This window comes from Pristis pectinata, chromosome 11, assembly GCF_009764475.1.
Source record: "Pristis pectinata isolate sPriPec2 chromosome 11, sPriPec2.1.pri, whole genome shotgun sequence".
NCBI lineage: Eukaryota > Metazoa > Chordata > Chondrichthyes > Rhinopristiformes > Pristidae > Pristis > Pristis pectinata.
The window spans coordinates 3,213,811-3,239,769 of record NC_067415.1 but is presented as its reverse complement, the minus strand read 5'-3'; the positions used below and the strand labels follow the sequence as shown (position 1 = coordinate 3,239,769).

At 49.7% G+C, this 25,959-nt stretch overlaps 1 protein-coding gene across 1 annotated transcript in view; it reads right to left on the bottom strand.

The window, feature by feature from the left end:
* LOC127576113 (cGMP-dependent 3',5'-cyclic phosphodiesterase) overlaps positions 1–25,959 on the bottom strand; it is a 194,406-nt gene that overhangs the window by 5,282 nt on the left and 163,165 nt on the right. The window contains 9 exon segments of the mRNA XM_052026499.1: positions 2,733–2,839; positions 5,078–5,116; positions 7,810–7,919; positions 11,606–11,705; positions 13,614–13,688; positions 19,043–19,090; positions 20,424–20,511; positions 21,737–21,859; positions 25,535–25,605. Coding sequence (XP_051882459.1) covers positions 2,733–2,839; positions 5,078–5,116; positions 7,810–7,919; positions 11,606–11,705; positions 13,614–13,688; positions 19,043–19,090; positions 20,424–20,511; positions 21,737–21,859; positions 25,535–25,605 — 761 coding nt within the window.

Genomic DNA, 25,959 nt, shown 5'->3' with positions numbered 1-25,959 from the left:
TTCACTGTACATTAGTTCATGTGACAATAATAAACCAAACTAATTCTGTCAGCCCACATTGTCTGTGCCAACCATGATACCAATTTAAACTAATCCCATCTGCCTGCACATGATCCATATCCCTCCATTCCCTGCCTGTCTAATTGGCTCTTAAACGCCACTATTGTATCTGCCTCCACCAGTCCTGGCAGCCCGTTCCAGGCACCCACCCCTCTCTGTGTAAAAAATACTTGCCTCATAAATCCCCTTTAAACTTTCCCCCTCTCACTTTAAAGCCATGACCTCTAGCATTTGACATTTCCACCCTGGGAAATGGACTCTGACTGTCTACCCTATCCATGCCTCTCGTAATTTTATAAACTTCTATCAGATTTCCCCTCAGCCTCCGCCTCTCCAGAGAAATCAATCCAATTCTATCCAACTTCTCCTTATACTGTAGCTCATGATCTCTAATCCAGGCAGCATCCTGGTGAACCTTTTCTGCACCGTCCCCACATCCTTCCTGTAATGGGCGAACCAGAACTGTACACAATACTCCAAATAAGCCTAACCTGTCGGGCAGGTGCTCCTGCACTGCATTTCACAACTTTTAGATTCTTTCGTTCACGTTCTCACTTTCTACCTGCTCTCATTCACTCACTGACCAGATCATGTATTTAAGATAAGATCAGATCTTTATTAGTCACATGTACATCGAAACACACAATGAAATACATCTTTTGCGTAGTGGTTTTTGGGGGGCAGCCCGCATGTGTCGCCACGCTTCCGGCGCCAACATAGCATGCCCACAACTTCCTAACCCGTACGTCTTTGGAATGTGGGAGGAAACCGGAGCACCCGGAGGAAACCCACGCAGACACAGGGAGAACGTACAAACTCCTTACAGACAGTGGCCGGATTTGAACCCGGGTCACTGGTGCCATGGTCCCCATGATCCCCATGGTCACCCTGGTTTTACCCTATCAGAGACATCCCCCTCCCCACCCACCCTGCAGCTAACTGATCTCCTTCCCTGTTCTGACGAAACATCTCCAACCTGCTTCTCACCCCACAGATGCAGACTGACCCCTGCTGAGTGTTTCTAGCATTTACAGTTTTTATTCCTCTCATCCCTAAAGAAAAATTAAAAAAAAAACACATCTTTGCTGGAAATCTGAAACAAAAAACCAAAAAATGCTGGAAATACTCAGCGGGTCAGGCAGCGTCTGGGGAAGAGGAGCAGAGTTAACGTTTCAATCTGAAACCTTTCGTCAGAACTGGGTTCCGGAGCAGGGTCCTCAACCTGATATGTTTACCCTGTTTCTCTTCCTGCAGGTACTGCCCGACCTGTTTGGTATTATCAGGATTTTCTCTTTTGATTCCTTCCATTTCTATTTTCCACCTCTCCTCCAACTCTGCTAACTCCATCTCCCACCACACTCCCCCCACCCCACCTCACTCCCATCTCTCCCAACCTCGGCATCCCATTCCCCAGGGTGTCAGTTTGTGGGCAGCGGGCCAATTGTGTTTATTCTTCACCTCACCTGGGTTTATCTGCCTCACTGCTAACTGCCATCTGTACCTGGCCCACTGCCTCAATCCCTTCAGTACAAGCCCATTTTGCCTTTGAATAGAGCATCCAGGCAAAAGATCCATTTGTTTGAAAGATGCTGAGGAAGAGGCAGTCACACTCGGAAGACCAAACTGGGAAGCTGGGATCAGACTTACGGCTCCAATTCATTTTAAAGTCTGTCCTTATTTAGAACACGGTACAGCACAGGAACAGGCCCTTCGGCCCACCATGTCTGTGCCGAACGATGCCAAATTAAACCAATGCCGTCTGCCTGCACATGGTCTGTACCCCTCCACTCCCTGCCTCTTCATGTGCCTCTCAAGTGTTGCTGTTGTATCTGCTTCCACCTGCTCCTGTTCCAGGCACCACCACTCTCTGCCCCACAATTCTTCTTTAAACTTTTCCCCCCTCTCACCTTGAAGTGATGCCCTCTAGTATTTGACATTCCCACCCTGGGGAAAAACAGACTCTGATTGTCTACCCTATCTCTGCCTGTCATAATTTTATAAACTTCTATCAAGTCTTCCCTCAGCCTCCGACGCTCCAGAGAAAACAACCCGTCTGTCCAACCTCTCCTTGTAGCTCATGCCCCTCCAATCCAGGCAGTGTCCTGGTGAACCTCTTCTGCACCCTCTCCAAAGTCTCCACATCCTTCCTGTGATGAGGCGACCAGAACTACACACAATACTCCAAGTGCGGCCTGACCAGTTTTGCACAGCTGCAATGTGACTTCCCGACCTTTATACTCAATGCCCCGACCGATGAAGGCAAGTCATAAAGTCATAGAGTAATACAGCACGGAGGCAGGCCCTTCGGCCCTACTGGTCCATGCTGACCACAGCATACTCCCTGCCAGTCCCAGTTGCCCGCGTTCGGCCCACTGTATGCCATACGACTTCTTTACCACTTGTGTTGCCTCTTTCAGGGAGCCAAGATCCCTCTGCCTGAATTATATCTGGTGTTCAGGGAGTGGTTGTCAAGGGACATGGGTTGAGGAGTTCTGGTGCCTTAGACTCCCATCTGTCTCCTCTTTGGAGAGTGACCAAAAGCAGCCAATGTGCCCATCATTTGACCTCAGTTCTGCCATTGGTGGTGGGGTGGGGCACGGAAGTCTCGCTGTTGACCAACCGCTGACGCTGGTTAATGGTGACCTGCTGCGGGAGAGGATGGATGATCTTACTTGTAAGTTGGCATGCAAATATGTTCCATGAAGTTGATCTGGAGATCGGGAACATACGCCTTCTCTCGATCCATCATCTCAAGGGGATGGTTCCCCATTGCCTTCTCCTGCAAACAGGACATGAAAGGAAGAGGTCAGAGGTCCATGTGGAATCAGGAGCACAGTCTTGGCCCGACTGCTCTTGTTGCTATTCGACTGCGAGAGGAAGCACTGACCACAGAGTCAGGCCTTTCCCACACCCACCTATTTCACCTCCCATGGCGTTGACACCATAGAACAGAACAGCACAGCACAGGAACAGGCCCTTCCGCCCACCATGTCTGTGCCGAACATGATGCCGAATTAAACTAAATCTCTTCTGCCTGCACGTGATCCACATCCCTCCACTCCCTGCACATTCATGTGTCTATCTAAAGCCTCTTATCGTACCTGCTCCCACCACCATCCCCAGCAGCCCGTTCCAGGCACCTGTGTGGAAAAAACGTGCCCCGCACATCTTTAAACTTTCCCCCCTCTCATATTAAATGCATGCCCTTTAGTATTTGACATTTTCACCCTGGGAAAAAGACTCTTGACTGTCTACTCTATCTGTGCCGCTCGTAATTTTAGAAACCTCTATCAGGTCTCCCCTCAGCCTCCGACGCTCCAGGGAAAACAACCCAAGTTTGACCCAAGGTATCCTTGGCTTATCCACTGCAGAGACCTTCATCCGTGCCTCTGTCAACTGCATCCCGCCACTCCGTGCTCCACAAACCTAGCTCATCCCGAACTCTGCTGCCCTGTTCCTTAACTCCCACTGTTCACCCATCACCGTGGCGCTTGGCTGACATCAGTTCCACATCTGTCCACATGCACAGGCCTCAGATCTGGAGTCATAGAGTCATACAGCACAGAAACAGGCCCTTCGGTCCAACTCGTCCATGCTGAATAAGATTCCCATCTAAGCCAGTCCATTTGCCTGCGTTTGGCCCATATCCCTCAAAACTTTTCCTATCCATGTACCTGTCCAAGTGCCTTTTAAATGTTGCTATTGTACCTGCCTCAACCACTTCCTCTGGCAGCTCGTTCCACATACGGACCACCCTCTGTGTGAAGAAGTTGCCCCTCAAGTTCCTATTAAATCTCTCCCCTCTCACCTTAAACCTGTGCCCTCTAGTTTTTGATTCCCCAACCCTGGGAAAAAGACTGAACGCATTCACCCTATCCATGCCCCTCATGACTTTATACACCTCTATAAGGTCACCCCTCAGTCTCCTACACTTCAAGGAATAAAGTCCTAGCCTGCCCAACCTCTCCCTATAACTCAGTCCCTCAAGGTCTCCTGAAACCTCTCCACCTCTCCCGTTTTTTTGAGATGATTCTTGAGGTCAGACTATTGAACCGAGCTTTGGCTGCCTGGACTAACCGCACTGATGCGTCCTGCCGACTAATACCTCCAGATAACTCTTGGTCTGTTTTACAAGACTACACAATTGCATATAAGTGCTGGATTTAATGAAAATTCCTGCTTCAAGATTCATAATTCTCACCATATCCCGGTGTAGTTCGAACGAGTCTCAATAGTTGCCTGGTTTATATACAATTTATGTCTGTACCTACGTGCCTGTGATGCTGCTACAAGTTTTTCATTGTACCTGTACCTCACCGTACTTGTGCACATGACAATAAACCTGACTTGACAAAGCATTTCCCAATCTGAACATCAGGACTACAAAAAAAACACTAAACACTTGATTACCCCTTTGACCTCACCAATTTTTATCAATGCACCATAGAAAGCATCCTATCTGGATGCATCGCGGCTTGGTACGGCAACTGCTCTGCCTGTGACCACAAGAAACTGCAGAGAGTTGTGGACACAGCCCAGCGCATCACAGAAACCAGCCTCCCCTCCATGGACTCTGTCTACACTTCTCACTGCCTCGGTAAAGCAGCCAACATAATCAAAGACCCCACCCACCCCGGACATTCTCTATTCTCCCCTCTCCCATTGGGCAGAAGATACGGGAGCCTGAGGGCACGTACCACCAGGCTCAAGGACAGCTTCTATCCCACGGTGATAAGACTATTGAAAGGTTCCCTTATACGTTGAGATGGACTTTTGACCTCACAATCTACCTCGTTATGGTCTTGCACCTTATTGTCTGCCTGCTCTGCACTTTCTCTGTAACTGTAACACTTTATTCTGCATTCTGTTATTGTTTTACTTTGTACTACCTCGATGCACTGGGTAATGAAATGATCTGTATGAAGGGTATTTTTCACTGTACCTCGGTACAAGTGACAATAATAAACCAATTAACCAACCTGAGAGGAAAAATTAACATTTTCCAATGTTGACTCACCAAATCTCCTTGTGAAAAGAATTCCTTATAAATCAGCTCCTAGGGAAAAAGAAAAGGATAATTTGAGGGGACTCCAAGGAAGGAGGGTAAACAACAAGTATTATTGGAGTATATATTGGAGCGTTAGCAACACCACAATATGTTCACTGAGCCATTTCTCACGTATTGTATATCTGAGCAGCACAGTGTACAGCAGGTAGAGCCGCTGCCTCACAGCTCCAGAGACCCAGGTTCGATCCTGGCCTCTGGCGCTGTCTGTGTGGAGTTTGCACCTTCTCCTTGTGACCGCGTGAGTTTCCCCCGGGTGTTCCGGTTTCCTCCCACATCCCAAAGACGTGCAGGTTGTTGGGTTAGTTGGATATACTGGAGCGAAGGAAGCTGAGAGGTGACCTCACAGGTGTTTCGAAAATGAGGGGCATAGATAGGTGGATGGTCACAGTCCTTTTACCCAGGGTGGGGGGGGGGGTTCTAAAACTAGAGGGCAGAGGTTTCAGGTGAGAGGGGAGAACAGGACGTGAGAGACAACTTTTTCCACACAGAGGCTGGTGGGTATATTGAACAAGCTGCCAGAGGAAGTGGTGCAATTGCATCATCTGAGACATTTCGTGGAAATAGTTCAAGAAACAAAGGAATTCAGCTCCAAGTTTGGACTAGAGAAACTGGGGTTGTTCTCCTTGGAGCAGAGAGGTGTGGGAGATCAGAATTGGTTCAGAGAGGGGAAATAGAAAGAAGATATTTTCATTAGATTCTCAAGGACTAGAAGGCAGCATTTAAGCCCCTCAGCCTCCTATGCTTCAGGGAAAACAGTCCCAGCCTATCCGGCCTCTCCTTACAACTCAAGCCCTCCAGTCCCAGTAACACCTTCATAAATCTTATTTGCACCCTTTCCAGTTTAATGACATCCTTCCTACAGCAGGGTGACCAGAACTGTACACTGTACTCCGTCCGGTAGAAGATACAGGAGCCTGAAGGCACCAGACTTAAGGACAGCTTCTACCCCACTGTGATAAAACTATTGAACAGTTCCCTTATACAATGAGATGGACTCTGACCTCACGATCTACCTTGTTGTGACCTTGCACCTTATTGCACTGCACTTTCTCTGTAGCTGTGACACTTTACTCTGTACTGTTATTGTTTTTACCTGTACTATATCAATGCACTCTGTACTAACTCAATGTAACTGCAAGGTGTAATGAATTGATCTGTACGATCGGTATGCAAGACAAGTTTTTCACTGTACCTCAGTACAAGTGACAATAATAAACCAATACCAATACCAATGTGGCCTTACCAACATCTTGTACAGTTGTAACATGACGTCCCAACTCCTGTACTCAATATCCTGACCAATAAAGGCCAGTCGGCCAAAAACCTTCACCACCCTGTCTACCTGTGTCACCACTTTCAAGGCAACATGTCCCTGCACCCCTGGCTCCCTCTGTTCTACAACACTCCCCTGGGCCCCATCATTTACTGTGCAAGTCCTGCCCTGGTTTGTCTTACCAAACTGCAACACCTCGCATGAATTGAACACCATCTGCCGTTCCTCTGCCCACTGACCCAGTTCATCAAGATCCCGTTGTAATCTAAGATCACCTTCCTCACTGTTCATGATACCACCGATCTTGGTGGCTTCTGCAGACTTACTAACCCTGCCACCTACATTTTCATCCAAATTATTACTAGCAACAGGGGACCCAGCACCGATCCCTGTGGCACACCACTGGTCACAGGCCTCCAGTCTGAAAAACTACCCTCTACTCTTTGGACTCCTACCACCAAGCCAATTTTGTATCCAGAGACACAAGAGATTCTGCAGATGCTGGAATCTGGAGCAATACACAAAAGACAGGCACGGTAGTGTAGCGGTTAGCGTAACGCTTTACAGCGCCAGCGACCCGGGTTCAAATCCGGCCGCTGTCTGTAAGGAGTTTGTACGTTCTCCCCGTGTCTGTGTGGGTTTCTTCCAGGTGCTCCGGTTTCCTCCCACATTCCAAAAGACGTACGGGTTAGGAAGTTGTGGGCATATTATGTTGGCGCCGGAAGCGTGGCGACACTTGCGGGTTGCCCCCCAGAACACTGCGCAGAAAGATGCATTTCACTGTGTGTTTCGATGTATATGTATCTTCAACCTTAAGTGCTGGAGGGACTCAGCAGGTCAGGCAGCATCCGTGGAGGGAAATAAACAGTCGACATTTCGGGCCGAGATCCTTCATCAGGACTGGAGAGGAAGAGGGCAGAAGCCAGAATAAGAAGGTGGGGGGAGGGGGAGGAGCACACGCAGGCAGGGGACAGGTGAGTCCAGGTGAGAGGGGGAAGGTAGGTGGGTGGGGGGGGGGGAAGAAGATGTAATAAGCTGAGAGGTGATGGGTAGAAGAGGCCAAGGGCTGAAGGAGCAGGAATCCGGTAGGAGAGGGGAATAAAGGATGGGGGAGGGGAGGAGAGGAGATGGGCAGGTCATCGAGGCGGGGGAGGGAGCCACAGGAATATGGGAAGACAAAGGGGGGGGGAGGGGAAGAAAAATAAGGGGTGGAGTTTTGTATCCAATTGGCTAGCTCGCCCTGGATCCCATGTGATCTAATCTTCCGGAACAGCCTACCATGTGGGACCTTGTCAATGGAAGCCTACCATGCAGTACTTCATGGAAGGTGCTATGTAAATGCAAGTCAGTGATGCCGTTGCTGCTGAATGGACGGTGTTGCCCCAGACTCACCTCCGAGGTCACTCACCGCTGTTTTTATAGTGGTCTTCCATCCTTTGGTCTGGTCATTGAGGTCACAGGTTGTCATCATCAGGTACAGGAGGAGATTGTGGTGGTTATAGTTCTCTTTATCGTAAGCTGCCGCGAAACACAAGAGGTTTGTAAAAATATCCTGCTTCAAACCAGGAGGGAGTGGGTGGGAATGGGGCAGACCTACAGATGTACTGCTGGAAGTATCCTGACTGGTTGCATCACGGTCTGGGACGGCAATTTGAATGCGCAGGAACGTAAGAAGCTGCAGAGAGTAGTGGACTCTGCCCAATACATCACGGGCACATCCCTCCCCACCATCGGGAGTATCTACAGGAGGCGCTGCCTCAAGGCGGCAACATCCATCATCAAAGATCCCCACCATCCGGGCCGTGCCATCTTCTCGCAGCCCCCATTGGGCAGGAGGTACAGAAGCCTGAAGTCCCACACCACCAGGTTCAGGAACAGCTACTTCCCTTCAACCATTCGGTTCTTGAAGCAACCGGCACAACCCTAATCACTACAGTTTACAACACTGTGACCACTTTGCACTAAAATGGACTTTTTTTGTTCTAATTGTGTTCTTTCTTGTAAAAATTGTGTATAATTTATGTTTATGTTTTTCTTGTGAACGCTGCTTATCTGACGCTCTGTGCCTGTGATGCTGCTGCAAGTGAGTTTTTCATTGCACCTGTGCACACATGGACTTGTGCATCTGACAATAAACTCGACTTTGACTTTGACTTCAGGCAGGCCAGTGGGATGGGAAGCGTTTGGGTGGGTGATTCCCAAAATTCCATTAATTTCCATCGAAAGGAAAAGACTCCTGTTTTTTTCCAGCCCTTGAGACGTGAACACTGGTGTGTTGTGGAAAAAGCAACAGCCAATCTATTTTTTGATTGAAAAAAAACACAGCCAAAAAAAGCAAGATCCCGCAAACCAAAGACCAATATCCTGTCTGGGTGGGGTCAAATGGGATTTCATTAAGCTAGGGAGATTGCAGAAAAGTTTCACAAGGATGTTGCCGGGACTGGAGGGCTTGAGTGATACGGAGAAACTGGATAGGCTGGGACTGTTTTCCTGGAGCAAAAGAGGCTGAGGGGTGAACCTTATGGAGGTTTATAAAATGAGAAGTGTGTAGATAAGGTGGATGGTCACTGTCCTTTCCCCGGGGTAGGGGAGTCTAAAATTAGAGGGCATAGGTTTAAGGTGAGAGGGGGAAGATTTAAAGGGGATCTGAGGGGCAATGTTTTCACACAGAGGGTGTTGGGTGTATGGAACGAGCTGCCAAGGTACAATCACAGTGCTTGAGAAACATTTGGACAGGAAAGGTTTAGAGGGCAATGGGCCAAATGCAAACAAATGGGACTAGTTTAGAGAGGTAATGTGATGGGTATAGACGAGTTGAGCTGAAGGGCCTCTTTCCATGCTGTATGGCTCTCAGAACTTGCCACTTCTTTGAAGCAGGATCATTTCTTTTCTGCCTCACTGAGTGGGGAGACTGATTTGTGGGTTTAACACCTCAACCAAAGGACAGTATCTCTGGCGGTGCAGCACTCCCTCAGTACCATACTCATAAGGCCAGATGCTACACACAGACGACAATGGTGGAGTTGTGAATAGTGTAGAAGACTGGCGACGGATACAGTGTGATATAGATCAGCTGCAGATGTGGGCAGAGAAATGGCAGATGGAGTTTAACCTGGATAAATGCGAGGTGTTTCACCTTGGTGGGACTAACGTCAAGAGGCAGTACATTCTGAAGGGCAAGACCCTTAACAGTGTTGAAGAGCAGAGAGACATTGGGGTGTGGCCATGGCTCATTGAAAGTGGCTACACAGGTAGACAGGGTGGTTAAGGCGGCTTATGGAATGCTTGCATTTATTAATCGGGGTACTGAGTACAGGAGTCAAGAAGTTACGATGCATCTCTATAGAAGTCTGGTTAGGCCACATATAGAGTAATGCATGCAATTCTGGTCACCTCACTTTAGGAAGGATGTCGAGGCTTTAGAGAGGGTGCAGAGGAGGTTTACCAGGACGCTGCCTGGATTAGAGGGCATGTGCTATCAGGAGAGGCTGGACAAACTTGGGCTCTTTTCTCTGGAGCGGTGGAGGCTGAGGGGTGATCTGTTGGAAGTGTATCAAATTATGAGGGGCATAGATAGGGTGGACAAGCAATGTCTTTTTCCCATAATTGAGCGATCCAATACCAGAGGGCATGCATTTAAGTTGAGAGGGGGTAGGTTCAGAACAGACGTGAGGGGTACTTTTTTTTTTACTCAGAGAGTGGTGGATGCCTGGAATGCGTTGCCTGATAGGGTGGGGAGGCAAGTTCATTGGGGGCTTTTAAGAGAGGCTTGGATGGGCACATGAATGAGAGGAAAATGGAGGGATGTGGGCATTCTGTAGGTAGGAGGGATTAGCTATGTCGGCACAACATTGTGGGCCGAAGGGCCTGTTCTGTGCTGTGCTGTTCTACAAAGGAGGAGAATATACTGGTGGCTACTCTACCAGGCCAGTGGTTCAGAGGCCTGAACTAGCAGCTGCACTTGGAGTGTTCTGTTCAGTTCTGGTCACCCTGTTACAGGAGGGATGTGGAGCCTTTGGAGAGGGTGCAGAAGAGGTTCACCAGGATGCTGCCTGGATTAGAGGGCATGAGCGATAAGGGGAGGTTGGACAAACTTGGGTTGTTTTCTCTGAAGTGTTGGAGGCTGAGGGGAGACCTGATAGAGGTTTATAAAATTATCAGAGGCACAGATAGGGTAGACAGTCAGAATTTTCTCCCCAGGATAGAAATATCAAAAACTAGAGGACATGCATTTAAGGTGAGAGGGAAAGTTTAAAGGAGATGTGTGGGGCAAGTGTTTTTGCACAGAGAGTGGTGGGTGCCTAGAACAGGCTACCAGGGCTGGTGGTGGAAGCAGATACAATAGTGGTGTTAAGAGGCTGTTAGGTTAATTTGGCATCATGTTCAGTGCAGACATTGTGGGCCGAAGGGCCTGTTCCTGTGCTGTGTCCTATGTTCCATGTTCTATTAACCCACAGACAGGAGTTCAAATCCCACCAAAGCAACTGGGGAATTAAGATTCAGTTAATTCAATAAATCTGCAATAAAATCTAGTCTTGGGGTGGAAAGTTTGGAAAGTTGGACAAAGAAAGACATCCTTTTAGGGAGTCGGGTTTGCTGACTTAGCTGTCTGGTGACTCACTAGTAAAGTGTTTACCATTAAACTGGCCAAGTCAGCCTCACATCATAATCCAACAAACCACTCGGTGGTTCATTGGGACAGTTCAAGGACACTGAGGGCAGGGTGTCAGTGTCAGACCTGCAAGGGAGCATGCGGTATCCGCAGGCACCCTGGGTGAGTTCTGCACTCGATGGGCCCCTTAGGGGATAGCGCCTGTCGTAGACGGTGAGAATGCGATTCTTCTCTGAAGTGTTGCGTGTGCGTTCAACGGGTGTTAGCGTTATTGCGGTAGTTATGTAGGTGCTTAGTTTGTTTTCTTCTCTTTTCTGTATTGGTTGTAGTATTTTTTACACTGGTTGTTCTTTTGTAGTGCTTTTAGCTAATAAATGTTTATATTACAAAAAAAAGTGTCAGACCTGCCCCTGACACCCATTTCCCTTCAATGTTGAAGGGCACAGGTCCAGGCCATTGGAAAATATCCCTGGACCGGGCAGTGGGTGGAAGTGGCCGGTTATAACCAGGACCTTCTGAACCTCAGGCTTGGGGTGAGCTTCCGTTAGCCTGAGAGGTGATGGATACAGCGATAGGTGGACGAGCCCAGTACCTTTAACCATTTCCTGCAGTTCGGGAAAGATCTCGATGTGGTGAGCCATGTCGGTCGCCAGGATAATCTCCCGTATCAAGTCCAGCATTTTCTGGTAGTCCTGTGCAGAGGAACAGAAGCGATTAGGAGCTCTCAGCACGAAGTCGCTGGGATAGGACGGACACTGGGATGGGATGGGATGGGATGGACAGGGGTAGGATAAGGATGGGACGGACCCTGGGATAGGACAGGGGTAGGCTTAAGGACAGCTTCTACCCCACTGTGATGAGACTATTGAACGGTTCCCTTATACAATGAGATGGACTCTGACTTCATGATCTACCTTGTTGTGACCTTGCACCTTATTGCACTGCACTTTCTCTGTAGCTGTGACACTTTACTCTGTACTGTTATTGTTTTTAACCTGTACTACCTCAATGCACTCTGTACTAACTCAATGTAACTGCACTGTGTAATGAATTGATCTGTACGATCAGTTTGTAAGACAAGTTTTTCACTGTACCTCGGTACAAGTGACAATAATAAACCAATACCAAAGGGACGGACACTGGGATGGGACAGACAGGGGTAGGATAAGGATGGGACAGACACTAGGAGAGTTAGACCTCTGGTGCTGATTGTGTGGAGTTTGCATGTTCTCCCTGTGACAGTTGGATTCCCCCCGGGTGCTCCAGTTTCCTCCCACATCCCAATGACGTGTGGGTCGGTGGGTTAATTGGCTGCTGTAAATTGCCCCCAGTGTGTGGGTGAGGGGTAGAGACTGGGGGGAGTTGATGGGAACGTGGGGAGAATAAAATGGGACTGGTGTAACTGGGTGTCTGATGGTCAGCACGGACCAGTGAAGGCAGATTTTGGCAGGGTGGCCTTTACCGGTCAGATCATCGAGTACAGGAGTTGGGACGTTATGGTGCAGTTGTACAGACCCTGGTGAGGCAGCATTTGGAATATTGTGTTCAGTTTTGGTCACCCTGCTATAGGAAAGATGCCATTGAGCTGGAAAGAGTGCAGAGGAGATTTACGATGATGTTGCCGGGACTCGAGGGACTGAGTTATGGAGAGAAGTTGAGCACATTAGGACTTCATTCATTGGAGTGTAGGAGAACGAGGGGTGACCTTATAGAGGTGTATAAAATCATGAGCGGCAGAGATAGGGTGAACGCACACAGTCTTTTTCCCAGGGTTGGGGAATCAAGAACTAGAGGGCACAGGTTTAAGGGTGGGGGGGGGGGGGGGGGGGGAGATTTAATTGGAACCTGAGGGGCAACTTCTTCACACAGAGGGTGGTGGGTGTATGGACCAAGCTGCCAGAGGAAGTGGTTGAGACAGGTACATTAACAATATTTAAAAGACACTTTGACAGGTACATGGATAGGAAAGGTTTAGAGGGATATGGGCCAAATGGGACTAGCTTAGATGGGCATCTTGGTCAGCATGGATGAGTTGGGCCGAAGGGCCTGTTTCCGTGCTGTATGACTCTACGACCTTGAATTCTTGATCTCTCAGTCTACCTCATCATGGCCCTTGCACCTTATTGTCTGCCTGCATTGTACTTTGTAACTGTAACACGATAGGGCAGGCATGGTAGTGTAGCGGTTAGCATAACGCTATTACAGCGCCAGCGACCCGGGTTCAATTCCGGCCGCTGTCTGTAAGGAGTTTGTACGTTCTCCCTGTGACTGCGTGGGTTTCCTCCGGGTGCTCCGGTTTCCTCCCACATTCCAAAGACATACGGGTTAGGAAGTTGTGGGCGTGCTATGTTGGCGCCGGAAGCGCGGTGACACTTGAGGGCTGCCCCCAGAACACTCTCCGCAAAAGATGCATTTCACTGTGTGTTTCGATGTACATGTGACTAATAAAGAAATCTTTTATATCTTGCATTCTGTTATTGCTCTTCACTTGTACTCCCTCGATGCGATGAAATGATCTGTATGGATGGCAGGCAACACGAAGTTTTTCACTGTACCTCGGTACATTTGACAATAATAAACCAGTTACCGACTACACTCACCTTCCGAGAGAACGACTCAAAGATGTTGCAGCCCTCACTGTTTAGAATGGCAATGGCCTGAGCAAAGTGGTGCCTCTGTGGGGAGAAAGAAGGTGAACCTCGTGAATGAGCTGGACCATTCAGTGGACCCCTCAAACCACCTCCCCCACCGCACCACTCCCCACTGGTCGACACAACGTCCTAACTCGCACCCTCTTCCCACACTGGCTTTCCCCCTTTCCGACACCGAAGGAGGCCCTTCGGCCCACCGAGTCCATGCCAGCCCTCGGTCCCATTCCCCTATGGCTGACACTGCTCCGGATGTCTCCAGCTCCCAAGGAACAGAGAGGCCATTCGGCCCTTGGATCCTGTTCACCCATTCTATCAGTGGGTGGGTTGATTTGGGCCCCATTACGTTTACCCAGCCTTCAAACTGTTTGGCCAGAAGAAATTTTTGTTGCTGCTGTAAAACCATGCCCTGTGCCCCAGGTGTGGTCTCAAACGCAACAACACTTCCCTATTTCCAAGCTCCAACCCTTCTGAAATAATGGTCAAGTATCACTTCCCTTCCTAAATGCCTGCTGCACCTGCAAGTTAATGCACGTTGTGTGATTCGTGCACCAGAACACCCAGATCCTTCTGAACTTCACTCTCCCGGTCTCTCTCCATTTAGATGACAGCCCACCTTTGGATTCCTCTCACCGAAGATCATGACCTCACACTTCCCCACATTAAACTCCACTTGACAACTTTTCACCAACTGACCCAACCTGTCGATATCCTGTTGCAGAGTCCAACTGTAATTGTGTTACGAGGGTTGGAGAGCTGGATGGTCACTGGAGGACTGGACACAGGTCCAGCAACACAACACAGATCAGTACAGCACAGGAAGAGACCCTTCGGCCCACCATGTCTGTGCTAAACACGATGCTGGATTAAACTAAATCGCTTCTACCTGCACGTGATCCACATCCCTCCATATTCATGTGTCTATCCAACAGCCCCATAAAACCCCTCTATCGTATCTGCCTCCACCACCACCCCTGGCAGCCCGTTCCAGGCACCCACCACTCTCTGAGTAAAAAACTTGCCCCGCACATTTCCTTTAAACTTTCCCCCTCTCACCTTAACTGCATGCCCTCTTGTACTTGACATTTCTACCCTGGGAAAAAGACTGACTGTCTACCCTATCTGTGCCTCTGATAATTTTATAAACTTCTATCAGGTCTCCCCTCAGCCTCTGACACTGCAGAGAAAACAACCCAAGTTTGTCCAACCTCTCCTTATAGCTCATACCCTCTAATCCAGGCAGCATCCTGGTGAACCTCTTCTGCACCCTCTCCAAAGCCTCCACATCCTTCCTGTAATGGGGCAACCAGAACTGCACACAATTGTCCAAGTGCGGCCTAACCAAAGTTTTATACAGCTGCAACGTGACTTCCTTACACCTCAGTGCTCTGACCGATGAAGGCAAGCATGTCATACCCCTTCTTGGCCACCCTATCTACTTGAGCAGCCACTTTCATAGAACATAGAAAAACTACAGCACAATTCAGGCCCTTCGGCCCACAAAGCTGTGCCGAACATGTCCCTAGAAATTACTAGGCTTACCCATAGCCCTCTATTTTACTCAGCTCCATGTACCTATCTAACAGTCTCTTGAAAGACCCTATCGTATCAGCCTCCACCACCGTTTCTGGCAGCCCATTCCACACACTATGGACTCGGACCCCGACAGTCTTCTGTACATCAACGCTCTTGAGCATTAATGCCGTTAACTGTGTATTTTTCCCTTATGTTTTACCTCCCAAATAATGGAAGGATTGAATTATCTATGGGTTGGCGGGGGGTGGAGGGTGTTAGGTTGACACAGGAATGGTCCCCTATGTGTTATTATATAGTTATAATAAAGAACTACAGTTCCCAGTAGGCAATGCAAGGGGTCACACGAGAGAAGAGGAAGTGGCTGTAAAAAGGGAGGGAAAGCAAGCCAGGCTGGTGTTGGTTAATAAAATGTTCAGATGTTAAACCCACACGAAGTTTGTCTCTTGATGAAGAACAAACATAACGTGGTGTCAGAAGTTGGTGTGAGGTCTGAACAGGGAGAGCAGATGAATACTGAGTGCAATCGAGAGACTCAGTGAGTACGAAAGAAAAGCTGTAAAAAGACGGAGAAAAGGCTGGCCGGCATGGCGAGGGAGCACATTGTTCCTGAAGTGCAGCAGTCACCGGATTCGCCGAGAGAGATTCAGGTGAGAGGCTGAGAGTTCCCAGGAAAACACCAACGGTAACGCAGCAAATGCAACACACCTGCGAAAGCAAGTCCCAGACCAAAAAGGACCATTAAACCACCTCAGAGACTGATTGAAAGCTGCTGAGTGGACAAGGGTTCTTGGCAGGTTTATAAGGACAAAGTATTGTGTTTGTTTTTCTTTAAAGGGGGAAAGATGTGTTATTGTGTGTTATAATAAAGAACTACAGTTCCCAGTAGGCAATGCAAGGGGTCACACGAGAGAAGAGGAAGTGGCTGTAAAAAGAGGGGGAACGCAAGCCACTCCGTGTTGGTTAATAAAATGTTCAGATGTTAAACCCACGCAAAGTTTGTCTCTTGATGAAGAACAAACATAAGGTAGTGCTAGGTTGACACAGGGATGGTCCCCTATACTCCCCCTCCCAGCCCAGTGAAAATCCAACTACAGAGCCTGATGCACCCATGAGCGCATTCACGTCCCAGACTCCTGCAGTTCCCAACAAGGTCACAGGATGGCAGTATTGGCCAGGATACAACAGCCTCCCCCCACCCCCGCCCCCCCCCCCCCCCCCCCCCCCCCCCACCGCGCGGTTAAGCTGCTGCTCCCGCTGTGGGCTGACGTTTGGAAGTGACAGTGTGGAGTGGGAGGGGCCGGTGTGCAGAATCTGAGCTGGAGATACAAGAGACTCCAGAGGATGGAAGCTGGAGCAAAAATTGAACTGCTGGGGCAACTCAGAGGGTCACAGAGTCCTACAGCCCGGAAACAGGCCCTTCAGCCCAACTGGTCCATGCCAACCAAGATGCCCATCTAAGCCAGTCCCATTTACCTGTGTTTCCCATCCATGTACCTGTCCAAATGTCTTTTAAATGTTGTTAATGTCCCTGCCTCAACCACTTCCTCTGGCAGCTTGTTCCATACACTGACCACCCTCTGGGTGAGAAAGTTGCCCCTCAGGTTCCTATTAAATCTCTCCCCTCTCACCTTAAACCCATGCCCTCTAGTTCTTGATTTCCCAACCCTGGGAAAAATACTGTGACCATTCACCCTATCTATGCCCCTCATGATTTTATACGCCTCTAAGATCACCCCTCAGTCTCCCACATTCCCAGCCTGCTCAACCTCTCTCCATAACTCAGTCCCTCGAGTCCTGTGGAGGCAGGGGGTTGGTTGACGTTTCGGGTTGAGACCCTGCATCAGGACTGAGAGTGTGTGTGTGTGGGGGGGGGGGGGTTGGTGTGGAATAGCCAGTATAAAGAGGTGAGAGGGATGGTCACCTCCACCATCTCTAACGGGATTCCACCACCAGCCACATAATCCCCTCCCCACCCCTTTCCGCTGGGACCACTCCCTCCGTGACTCCTCACTTGCTCGTCCATTCCCACCCACTCCTCCCTGACCCCTGGCGCTTGCCCCTGCAACCGCAGGAGGTGCGACACCTGCCCCTTCACCCCCCCCCCCCCCCTCACCACCATCCAGGAACCTCAACAGCTCTTCCCAGGTGCGGCAGATCCTCCTCCGACCTCCCCTCCTGCACCCGGTGCCCCCGGTCTGTGGCCTCCTCTACATGGGCGAGACCAAGTGCAGACTGGGCGACCGTTCCGCAGAGCACTGATGCTCCGTCTGCAGTGACCGTCCTGAGCTCCCGGTCACATGCCATCTCAGCTCCCCTTCCCATTCCCACACCAACCCGTCCATCCTCGGCTTTCCCCACTGCCAGGGTAAGGCCCAAGGCAAGCTAGGGGAACAATATTTGTCACGTCCCTGTCGACTCTCATCAATTTTTATCCTTGTACCATAGAAAGCATCCTATCCCGATGCACCCCGGCTTGGTACAGCAACTGCTCTGCTCAGGACCGTAAGAAACTGCAGAGAGTTGTGGACACAGCTCAGCGCATCACGGACACCAGCCTCTCCTCCATGGACTCTGTCTACACTTCCTGCTGCCTCAGGAAAGCAGTCAACAGGTACCCTAGTGTAGCGGTTAGCGTAATGCTATTACAGCGCCAGTGACCTGGGTTCAATTCCTGCCGCCGTCTGTCAGGAGTTTGTACGTTCTCCCCGTGTCTGTGTGGGTTTCATCCGGGTGCTCCGGTTTCCTCCCACATTCCAAAGACGTACGGGTTAGGAAGTTGTGGGCATGCTATGCTGGCGCCGGAAGCGTGGCGACACTTGCGGGCTGCCCCCAGAACACTATGCAAAAGATGCATCTCACTGTGTGTTTCGATGTACATGCGACAATTAAAGATATCTTAAAAATCTTATCTTAAAAACATAATCGAAGACCCCACCCACCCTGGACATTCTCTCTTCTCCCCCCTCCCATCGGGTAGAAGATACAAAAGCCTGAAAGCACGTACCACCAGGCTCAAGGACAGCTTCTATCCCGCTGTTATAAGACTATTGAACAGTTCCCTTGTACAATAAAACGGACTCTTGACCTCACAATCTACCTCGTTATGGCCTTGCACCTTATTGTCTGCCTGCACTGCACTTTCTCTGTGACTGTAACACTTTATTCTGCATTCTGTCATTGTTTTCCCTTGTACTACCTCGATGCACCATTGTAATTAATTGATCTGTACGATCAGTATGCAAGACAAGTTTTTCACTGTACCTCGGTACAAGTGACAATAATAAACCAACTTACATCTCATATTACCCCTGGGGAGTCTACAACCCAATGGCATGAACAGTGAATTCTCCAACTTCAGGTGATCCACTCACCAACCCCCCCCCTTACCCTCCCCACCCCCATGTTCCCTTCCCACTCCCACCTGTCCGCCCAGGGTTTGTCTCTCTGTTCATTGTTTACATCCCTCCCCCCACCAGCCCTGTCCCACCTGCCCATCATCCCCCACCTCACCTGGTTCCACCTCTCACCTGCCAGCCCCTGCCTCACCCCTCCCCCTCACCTCTGTATACCGACCATCTCCCCTCTCAGCCCTGATGCAGGGTCTCGCCCCGAAATGTCCATCATCCCTTTCCAACCAACAATGCTGCCTGACCCACTGAGTTCCTCCAGCAGTTTGCTTTTGGAGAATTTGAGATCATGTCCAAGGGTTCACAATGGTTTCAGTCTTAACCTCTTGACCTGGTTCTCTCCCATTCCCGGCCTAATCCCGGGCTTCCCAGCTGGGGAAGGCGATTCTGTCCCAGTTAGAGAGAGTAGAAACAGAGAGATAGAACACCTTTCATTACCTCCATCACTGATCCTTCCGAGCTGTACAATGCAGCCAACACCGACTTCTGTTGAGTGAGATAAGACACATTCAGATTAAAGAGGTAGCTTCCTACAAATCCCAACTATTCAATCCTCAGAACTGTTTACTAACTCGATTGGGAAACCCCTTGCATGTTTTTAAAAAATTATTCATTATTTGAGATTAATAACTAGATCATCATTATTAGACTATTGAACGGTTCCCAAGTGCAATAAGATGGACTCTTGACCTCACAATTTACCTTGTTATGGCCTTGCACCTTATTGTCTGCCTGCACTGCACTTTCTCTGTAACTGTAACACTTTATTCTGCATTCTGTTTTCCTATTCTATTACCTCAATGCACTGTGTAATGAATTGATCTGTACGATCGGTATGCAAGACAAGTTTTTCACTGTACCTCGGTACAAGTGACAGTAATAAAACAAGTCCAATTATTAGTTATCTGGGCATCGCTGGCAAGGTTCAGCATTTATTGCCCATCCCTAGCTGCCCCCTGAGAAGGTAGGGGTGAGTCCCCTTCTTGACCCGCTGCAGTCCTTCTGGTGAAGGGGCTCCCACGGTGCTGTTGGGGAGGGTGTTCCAGGATTTTGACCCAGTGACGGTGAAGGAACGGCGAGATATTTCCAAGTCGGGTCGGTGTGTGGCTTTGAGGGGAACCTGCAGGTGGTGGTGTTCCCCTGTACCCACTGCCCTTGTCCTTCTGGGTGGGAGAGGAAGTGGGTTTGGGAGGTGCTGTCAGAGTAGCCTGGGTGAGTAACCGCAGTGCGTTGTGTAGACGGTGCACATGGTGTACATTCGAGGTTTCTGCCCGAGCCGAGTGCCCGCCCCTGTTCCGGGGTTACGTCCACATCCCTGTGTCCCTGGAGAAAGAGCAGGCAGTATCCATGGATACACTGGGGGCTTTCCAGGACCGGTGGGCGCCACAGGGTGTGTTCAGAACACAAAGTATGTTCTGGATAAGGCTGACCATGTGGTAATTTGTTGACTGTAAATAGTAGGAATTGCAGAATACTGAAGTTACATAATATTGCAATGTTGTAATCACCGAGGAGACCTCCTTTGAAAAAGGAGATACACCCTAAAGGTTCTGCAGCACAACAGGAGACCTTACCCACCACCAGGTGAATTGTCTAGTCCTTTGTCTCACTTGCTGTTTGTGGGATCTTGCTCTGCATCTACTGGGAGACTCGGTTGCCACGGGGAACCCATTGGACCCAGGCCATTGGTAATGTCTTCAAGACACTGGGTGCTGCAACCTCCCTGTGACGGTGCCTCCCCGGGCTGGGGGGGGGGGGGAGACAGGGGTTCCTGCTGGGGTGAGCCCCACCGTGGTACCAACCCTGTGCCAGTGCTCACCGATGCCACTTGAAAGGAGTTGTTGGTCCCACGGTGATCCAGGTCATGGCACATACAGGAGACAAACAAAGCGAGGATCTCAAGGTCACTGAGAACGGAAAGGAAAGACAGCGGGTGTGATCGGCAGGAACCAGCAGAAGGGGGTCTCAGAACATTCCCTGTCAGGACATCCCAGATGTTGTACCAGGCGCACCTCACCATAGGTTCCGGACCAGTGATCCAGACCATCCCATCCTCACTCAACAGCATTCCAGCGGACCCCACCCCTTCCCGTTCACTCATTGGGACCGACTTTTCCTTCCCCAACCCTTGGCAGATGTTGTCACTGCCTCTTCCTGCCCATCCCACTAACATCCCAATTCCTTCCTCCAAGAGGTCCTCCTCACTCTCCATTGCCTCACCCACACTCCCAGTGGCCACTCTTGCCTTTGCTGCCCTCCCTCCCAATCCCAGTTGACCCTCTCTCCTCTGCCCCGTCCCACCACGATTCCTCCCAATTCCAGCCTCCCCTTCCATCCTGCTGCCTCACGGAGGCAAGGAGCAGGTAATCAGGCCCTTCGGCCCACAGAATCGGGGCTGAACCATTTACATCAATCCTACACCAATCCCTCCATGGACTGTCTACACTTCTCGATGCCTCGGGAAAGCAGCCAACATAATCAAGGACCCCTCCCACCCCGGTCATTCTCTCTTCTCCCCCCTCCCATCGGGCAGAAGATACAAAAGCCTGAAAGCACGTACCACCAGGCTCAGGGACAGCTTCTATCCCGCTGTTGTCAGACTCTTGAATGGACCTCTTGTACAACAAGGTGAACACTTGACCTCACAATCTACCTTGTCGTGGCCCTTGCACCTTATTGTCTGCCTGTACTGCACTTCCTCGGTAACTGGAACACCTTATTCTGCATTCTGTTTTCCTTTTAACTACCTCTATGTGCTTTTGTAGGGACTGATCTGTCTGGACGGCACGCAAACAAAAGCTGCTCACTGTATCTCCGTACATGTGCCAATAATAAACCAATTACCAATCCCATTTTATTCTCCCCATATTCCCAGAAATCTACCCCTCACCTACATAGTAGGGGGGGCAAATTACAGTGGCTAATTGGCCCATCGACCCAGCACATCGTTGGAATGTGGGAGGAAACCGGAGCACCCGGGGGAAACCCACGCAGTCACAGGGAGAACGTGCAGACTCCACACGCAGACAGCACCAGAGGCCGGGATCGAACCCTCGCCGCAGCTCTCCTCGCTGTGTCCCTGCAGCTGCGGCCTCCCCCACCCTGTTACCCTCCCTACCTCAAGCTACTTACAGCAGATAGTCTAGCAGCGGCAGGTTCTTGTAGAGGAGGTAACAGAAGTGGGTGACGGAGAAGGCGTGCATCCAGTTGTGGTAGGGAGGGTCTCGGTAACCCCTCCGCACCATCATGCAGAACCTGTCGAGACACGGCCATCAGCGAGGGTCTACGGATCTCCCCCCACCCCCCTCCCTGACCAATGCCCTCCTCCCCCTCGTCCCAGAGCAGCCAATCAAGAGCTGCCGCACCCTGTGACGGACAGCTGGACTTACTGACAGAGATGCACAAAAGACACTCTGATACTGGCCCCTGCATTGTAATTTCATATCCCCCTTACAACACAGGAGGCCATTCCGCCCATTGAGTCTATACCGGCAATCACTTTCTCCCACTTATTTCTCTCTCACATGCCCATTAACTCTCCCCTTTCCACCCACCCCCCACCAACCAATTCTCTGAGAAACCAAGGGCCAATCCTAATGGCACCTGATTAAATTAATCACTTCTGCCTGGACATGGTCCATATGCCTCCGTTCTCTGCACATCCATGTGCCTGTTTATGAGCCTCTCAAACACCTCTGTCGTATCTGCCTCCACCCCCACCCCTGGCTGCACATTCCAGGCATCCACCACTCTCTGTGTAAAAAAACTTGCCCCACACATCTCCTTTGAACTTTCTCCCTCTCACCTTAAATGCGTGCCCTCTGGTATTAGACATTTCCACCCTGGGAAAAAGATACTGGCTGTCTACTCTATGTAGGAGGAAACCAGAGAGCACGTGGGGTGAACCCCCAGGGAGAGCGTGCAGACTCCACACCATGCCAATGTCCAGACAAGGCCCAGGTTTGAGGCAGCGTCCACAGACTGCACTGAAGCATCACACCCAAATCTCCAGGGCAAGTCGTGAACCCACAATCTTCTGATTGTGAGGCAAGAGCATAACCCACTGAGCCACAGGGGAAATTTGGAATTGCTGGCCGAGGAACAGGGGTTATCAATTAAAACAGTCAACACTGGAGTTGACTGGTCTTTGTTGGAGGTGGGTGTCAAGGAATATGTAGCTGGATTCAGTCCTTGGGGTGAGGGGTCTATTGCATAAGGAGAGGAGGATTTGTATCTTATGCCTGACTTTCAGGGGCTTGAACTGATTGTGGACTTTCGGAAGGAGAAGGCAGGTGAACTAGCACCAGTCGTCATTGAAGGGTCTGCGTTGGAGAGGGTGAGCAGCTTCAAGTTCCTGAGCGTCAACATCTCATCCTGGGCCCAGCACATAGGTGCAATCATGAAGAAGGCACGTCATCGGTTCTACTTTCTTAGAGGTTTAAGGAGATTCGTCACATCATCGAAAACTCTGACAAACTTCTCCAGATGTACGGCGGAAAGCATTCTGCCTGGTGTGGGGACTCCAGTGCACAGGAACGCAAGAGGCTACAGAGAGCGGTGGACTCAGCCAGTTCCATCACAGGTACAGCTCTCCCCACCAGAGGACACCTACATCAGATGATGTCTCAGGATGGTGACATCCATCATCGGGGACCCCCCACCATCTGGGCCGTGCCCTCTTCTCGATGCTGCCATTAGGCAGGAGATACAGGAGAAGACCCACACCTCAAGGTTCAACAACAGCTTCTTCCCCACTACCGTCAGGTTCCTGAACTGACCTGAAAAACCCCAATTCTACCTCGGACTGTATTTCCCTCAACTTGCATTAATGTGATTATGTTTAGTTTTACTTATTTTGTCGTGTTAAATCATGTATAATTTATGTTAATTTAAGTTTATGTAATTTATGTTTGTAACATACTGCGCTGAAAGAAGCTAATTTTCATGGTACTTCTACCCTGGGTACGTGTGCCCATGACAATGAACCTGAACATTATTAGGGGCTTACAGTCAATGAAAAGCTGTCTCAATGGCTCTCTTCAGGAAGTCAGCAGACCATTGGTTGGACTATAGCTGGAGCGCTGTGCAGAGTTTTGGCCTGCATTTCGACAGAAGGTTGTGTCTGCGTTGGATATGGAGCAGAGAACAGGTGGATTCCAAAGATGAACCAGTTGTCTTCCGGGGACTGGCTCGGCAAACTAGGAGTTCACTCACAGGTGTTTACAGAATGGGAGGTGATCCCATTGAGAACTTTGGTTGGGCCACACTTGGAGTGTTGTCTGCAGTTCTCATCGCCCCCTTACAGGAAGGATGTGGAGGCTTTGGACAGGGTGCAGAGGAGATTTACCAGGATGTTGCCTGGATTGCAGAGTATTACCTATAAGGAGAGGTTGGACAAACTTGGGTTGTTTTCTCTGGAGCGTCGGAGGCTGAGGGGAGACCTGATAGAGGTTTATAAAATCATGAGAGGCATAGATAGGGTAGACAGTCAGGACCTTTTCCCCCAGGAGACACAAGAGACTGCAGGTGCCGGAATATTTTTCCCCAGGGTGAAAACGTGAAATACTAGGGGACATAGCTTTAAGGTGAGCTGGAGAAAGTTTAAAGAGATTTACAAGGCAAGTTTTTTTTTACAACACAGAGAACATAGAACATTACAACACAGTACAGGCCCTTCAGCCCACAATGTTGTGCCGACATTTTATCCTGCTCTAAGATCTATCTAACCCTTCCCTCCCACATAGCCCTCCATTTCTCTATCATTCACGTGGCTATCTGAGAGTCTCTTAAATGTCCCTAATGTATCTGCCCCCACAATCTCTGCCGGCAGTGCGTTCCAAGCACCCACCACTCTCTGTGTAAAAGACGTACCCCTGACATCCCCCTTATACCTTCCTCCAATCACCTTAAAATTATGCCCCCTCGTGTTAGCCATTGTCGCCCTGGGAAAAAGTCTCTGACTGTCCACTCGATCTATGCCTCTTATCATCTTGTACACCTCTATCAAGTCACCTCTCATCCTCCTCCTCTCCAAAGAGAAAAGCCCCAGCTCACTCAACCTATCCTCATAAGACATGCTCTCCAATCCAGGCAGCATCCTGGTAAATCTCCTCTGCACCCTCTCTAAAGCTTCCACATCCTTCCTATAATGAGGTGACCAGAACTGAACACAATACTCCATGTGTGATCTAACCAGAGTTCTATAGAGCTGCAACATTACCTCTTGGCTCTTGAACTCAATACCCCGTGAATGGTGGGTGCCTGGAACAAGCTGCCAGGGCGGGTGATGGAAACAGATACAATAGCAACGATTAAGAGGCATTTAGACAAGCACATGAACAGGCAGAGAATGGAGAGATATGGGCCATGTGCAGGCAGATGAGATTAGTTTGAATTGGCACCATGGTTGGCACAGACATTGTGGGCTGAAGGGCCTGTTCCTATACCGTTCTATGAGATAGATTCCGAGAAGGGTGGGAAGGGGGTACACTGGGAGGCTGGGAGATTGGAACCAAGGCACTGAATCAGGGACTAAGACGAAGTGGAGTATCTTCTTCCTGAGGCTGGTGAATCTCCAGAATTCTCTTCCCTCCCCCAGCGCCGTGGAGGGTGAACACACAGCTCGGTGGGTGATTAGGACAGAGCCGAGACCCGTGTGTCCTCCTCCTGTGCCTGATCCACAAACCCCAAGTTGAGGACAACCTCCCTGTGCCCAGATTCTGAGCTAGTGAGAGGGAGATTCACACGTGCCTTCTTAAACTAAACAGTGACCGGAATGTGCACCGCAGTTCCCCTCCCAGGGGAAAATTCTGCAGTCTTCCTGCTGGCGATGGTCAAGTTATCAAGAGGGAACAAATGAACAATCCAGCCAGGATAACCAGTAGCCAGACGTGTCCTGACTGGCGTCCCGTGGCTCAGAGAGAGACCTACCTCGCCAGCGTCTTCAAGTCAATCTTATAGTTGGTGGTGAATCCCATATCTTGAGCCATACTCAGGACTGCCTGGAATGAGAAGGGAAGGGTCCAAATTATTAGCTGTGAACATTTGCAGGAGGGAGCATTAGATCATAAAATGTACATCTAGAACAGTAAGGGTGCATACTGTTTTCCAAATGGGGAGTGAATTCAGAAATCAGAGGTGCAAAGGGACTTGGGAGTCTGAGTGCAGACTTCCTTCATGGTTAACTTGCAGGTTGAGTTGGTAGTAAGGAAGGCAAATGCAATGTTAGCATTCATTTCGAGAGGACTAGATTATAAAAGCAAGGATGTATGACTGAGGCTTTATAAAGCATCAGTCAGACCGCATTTGGAATATTGTGAACAATTTTGGGCCCTGTATCTAAGGAAGGATGTGCT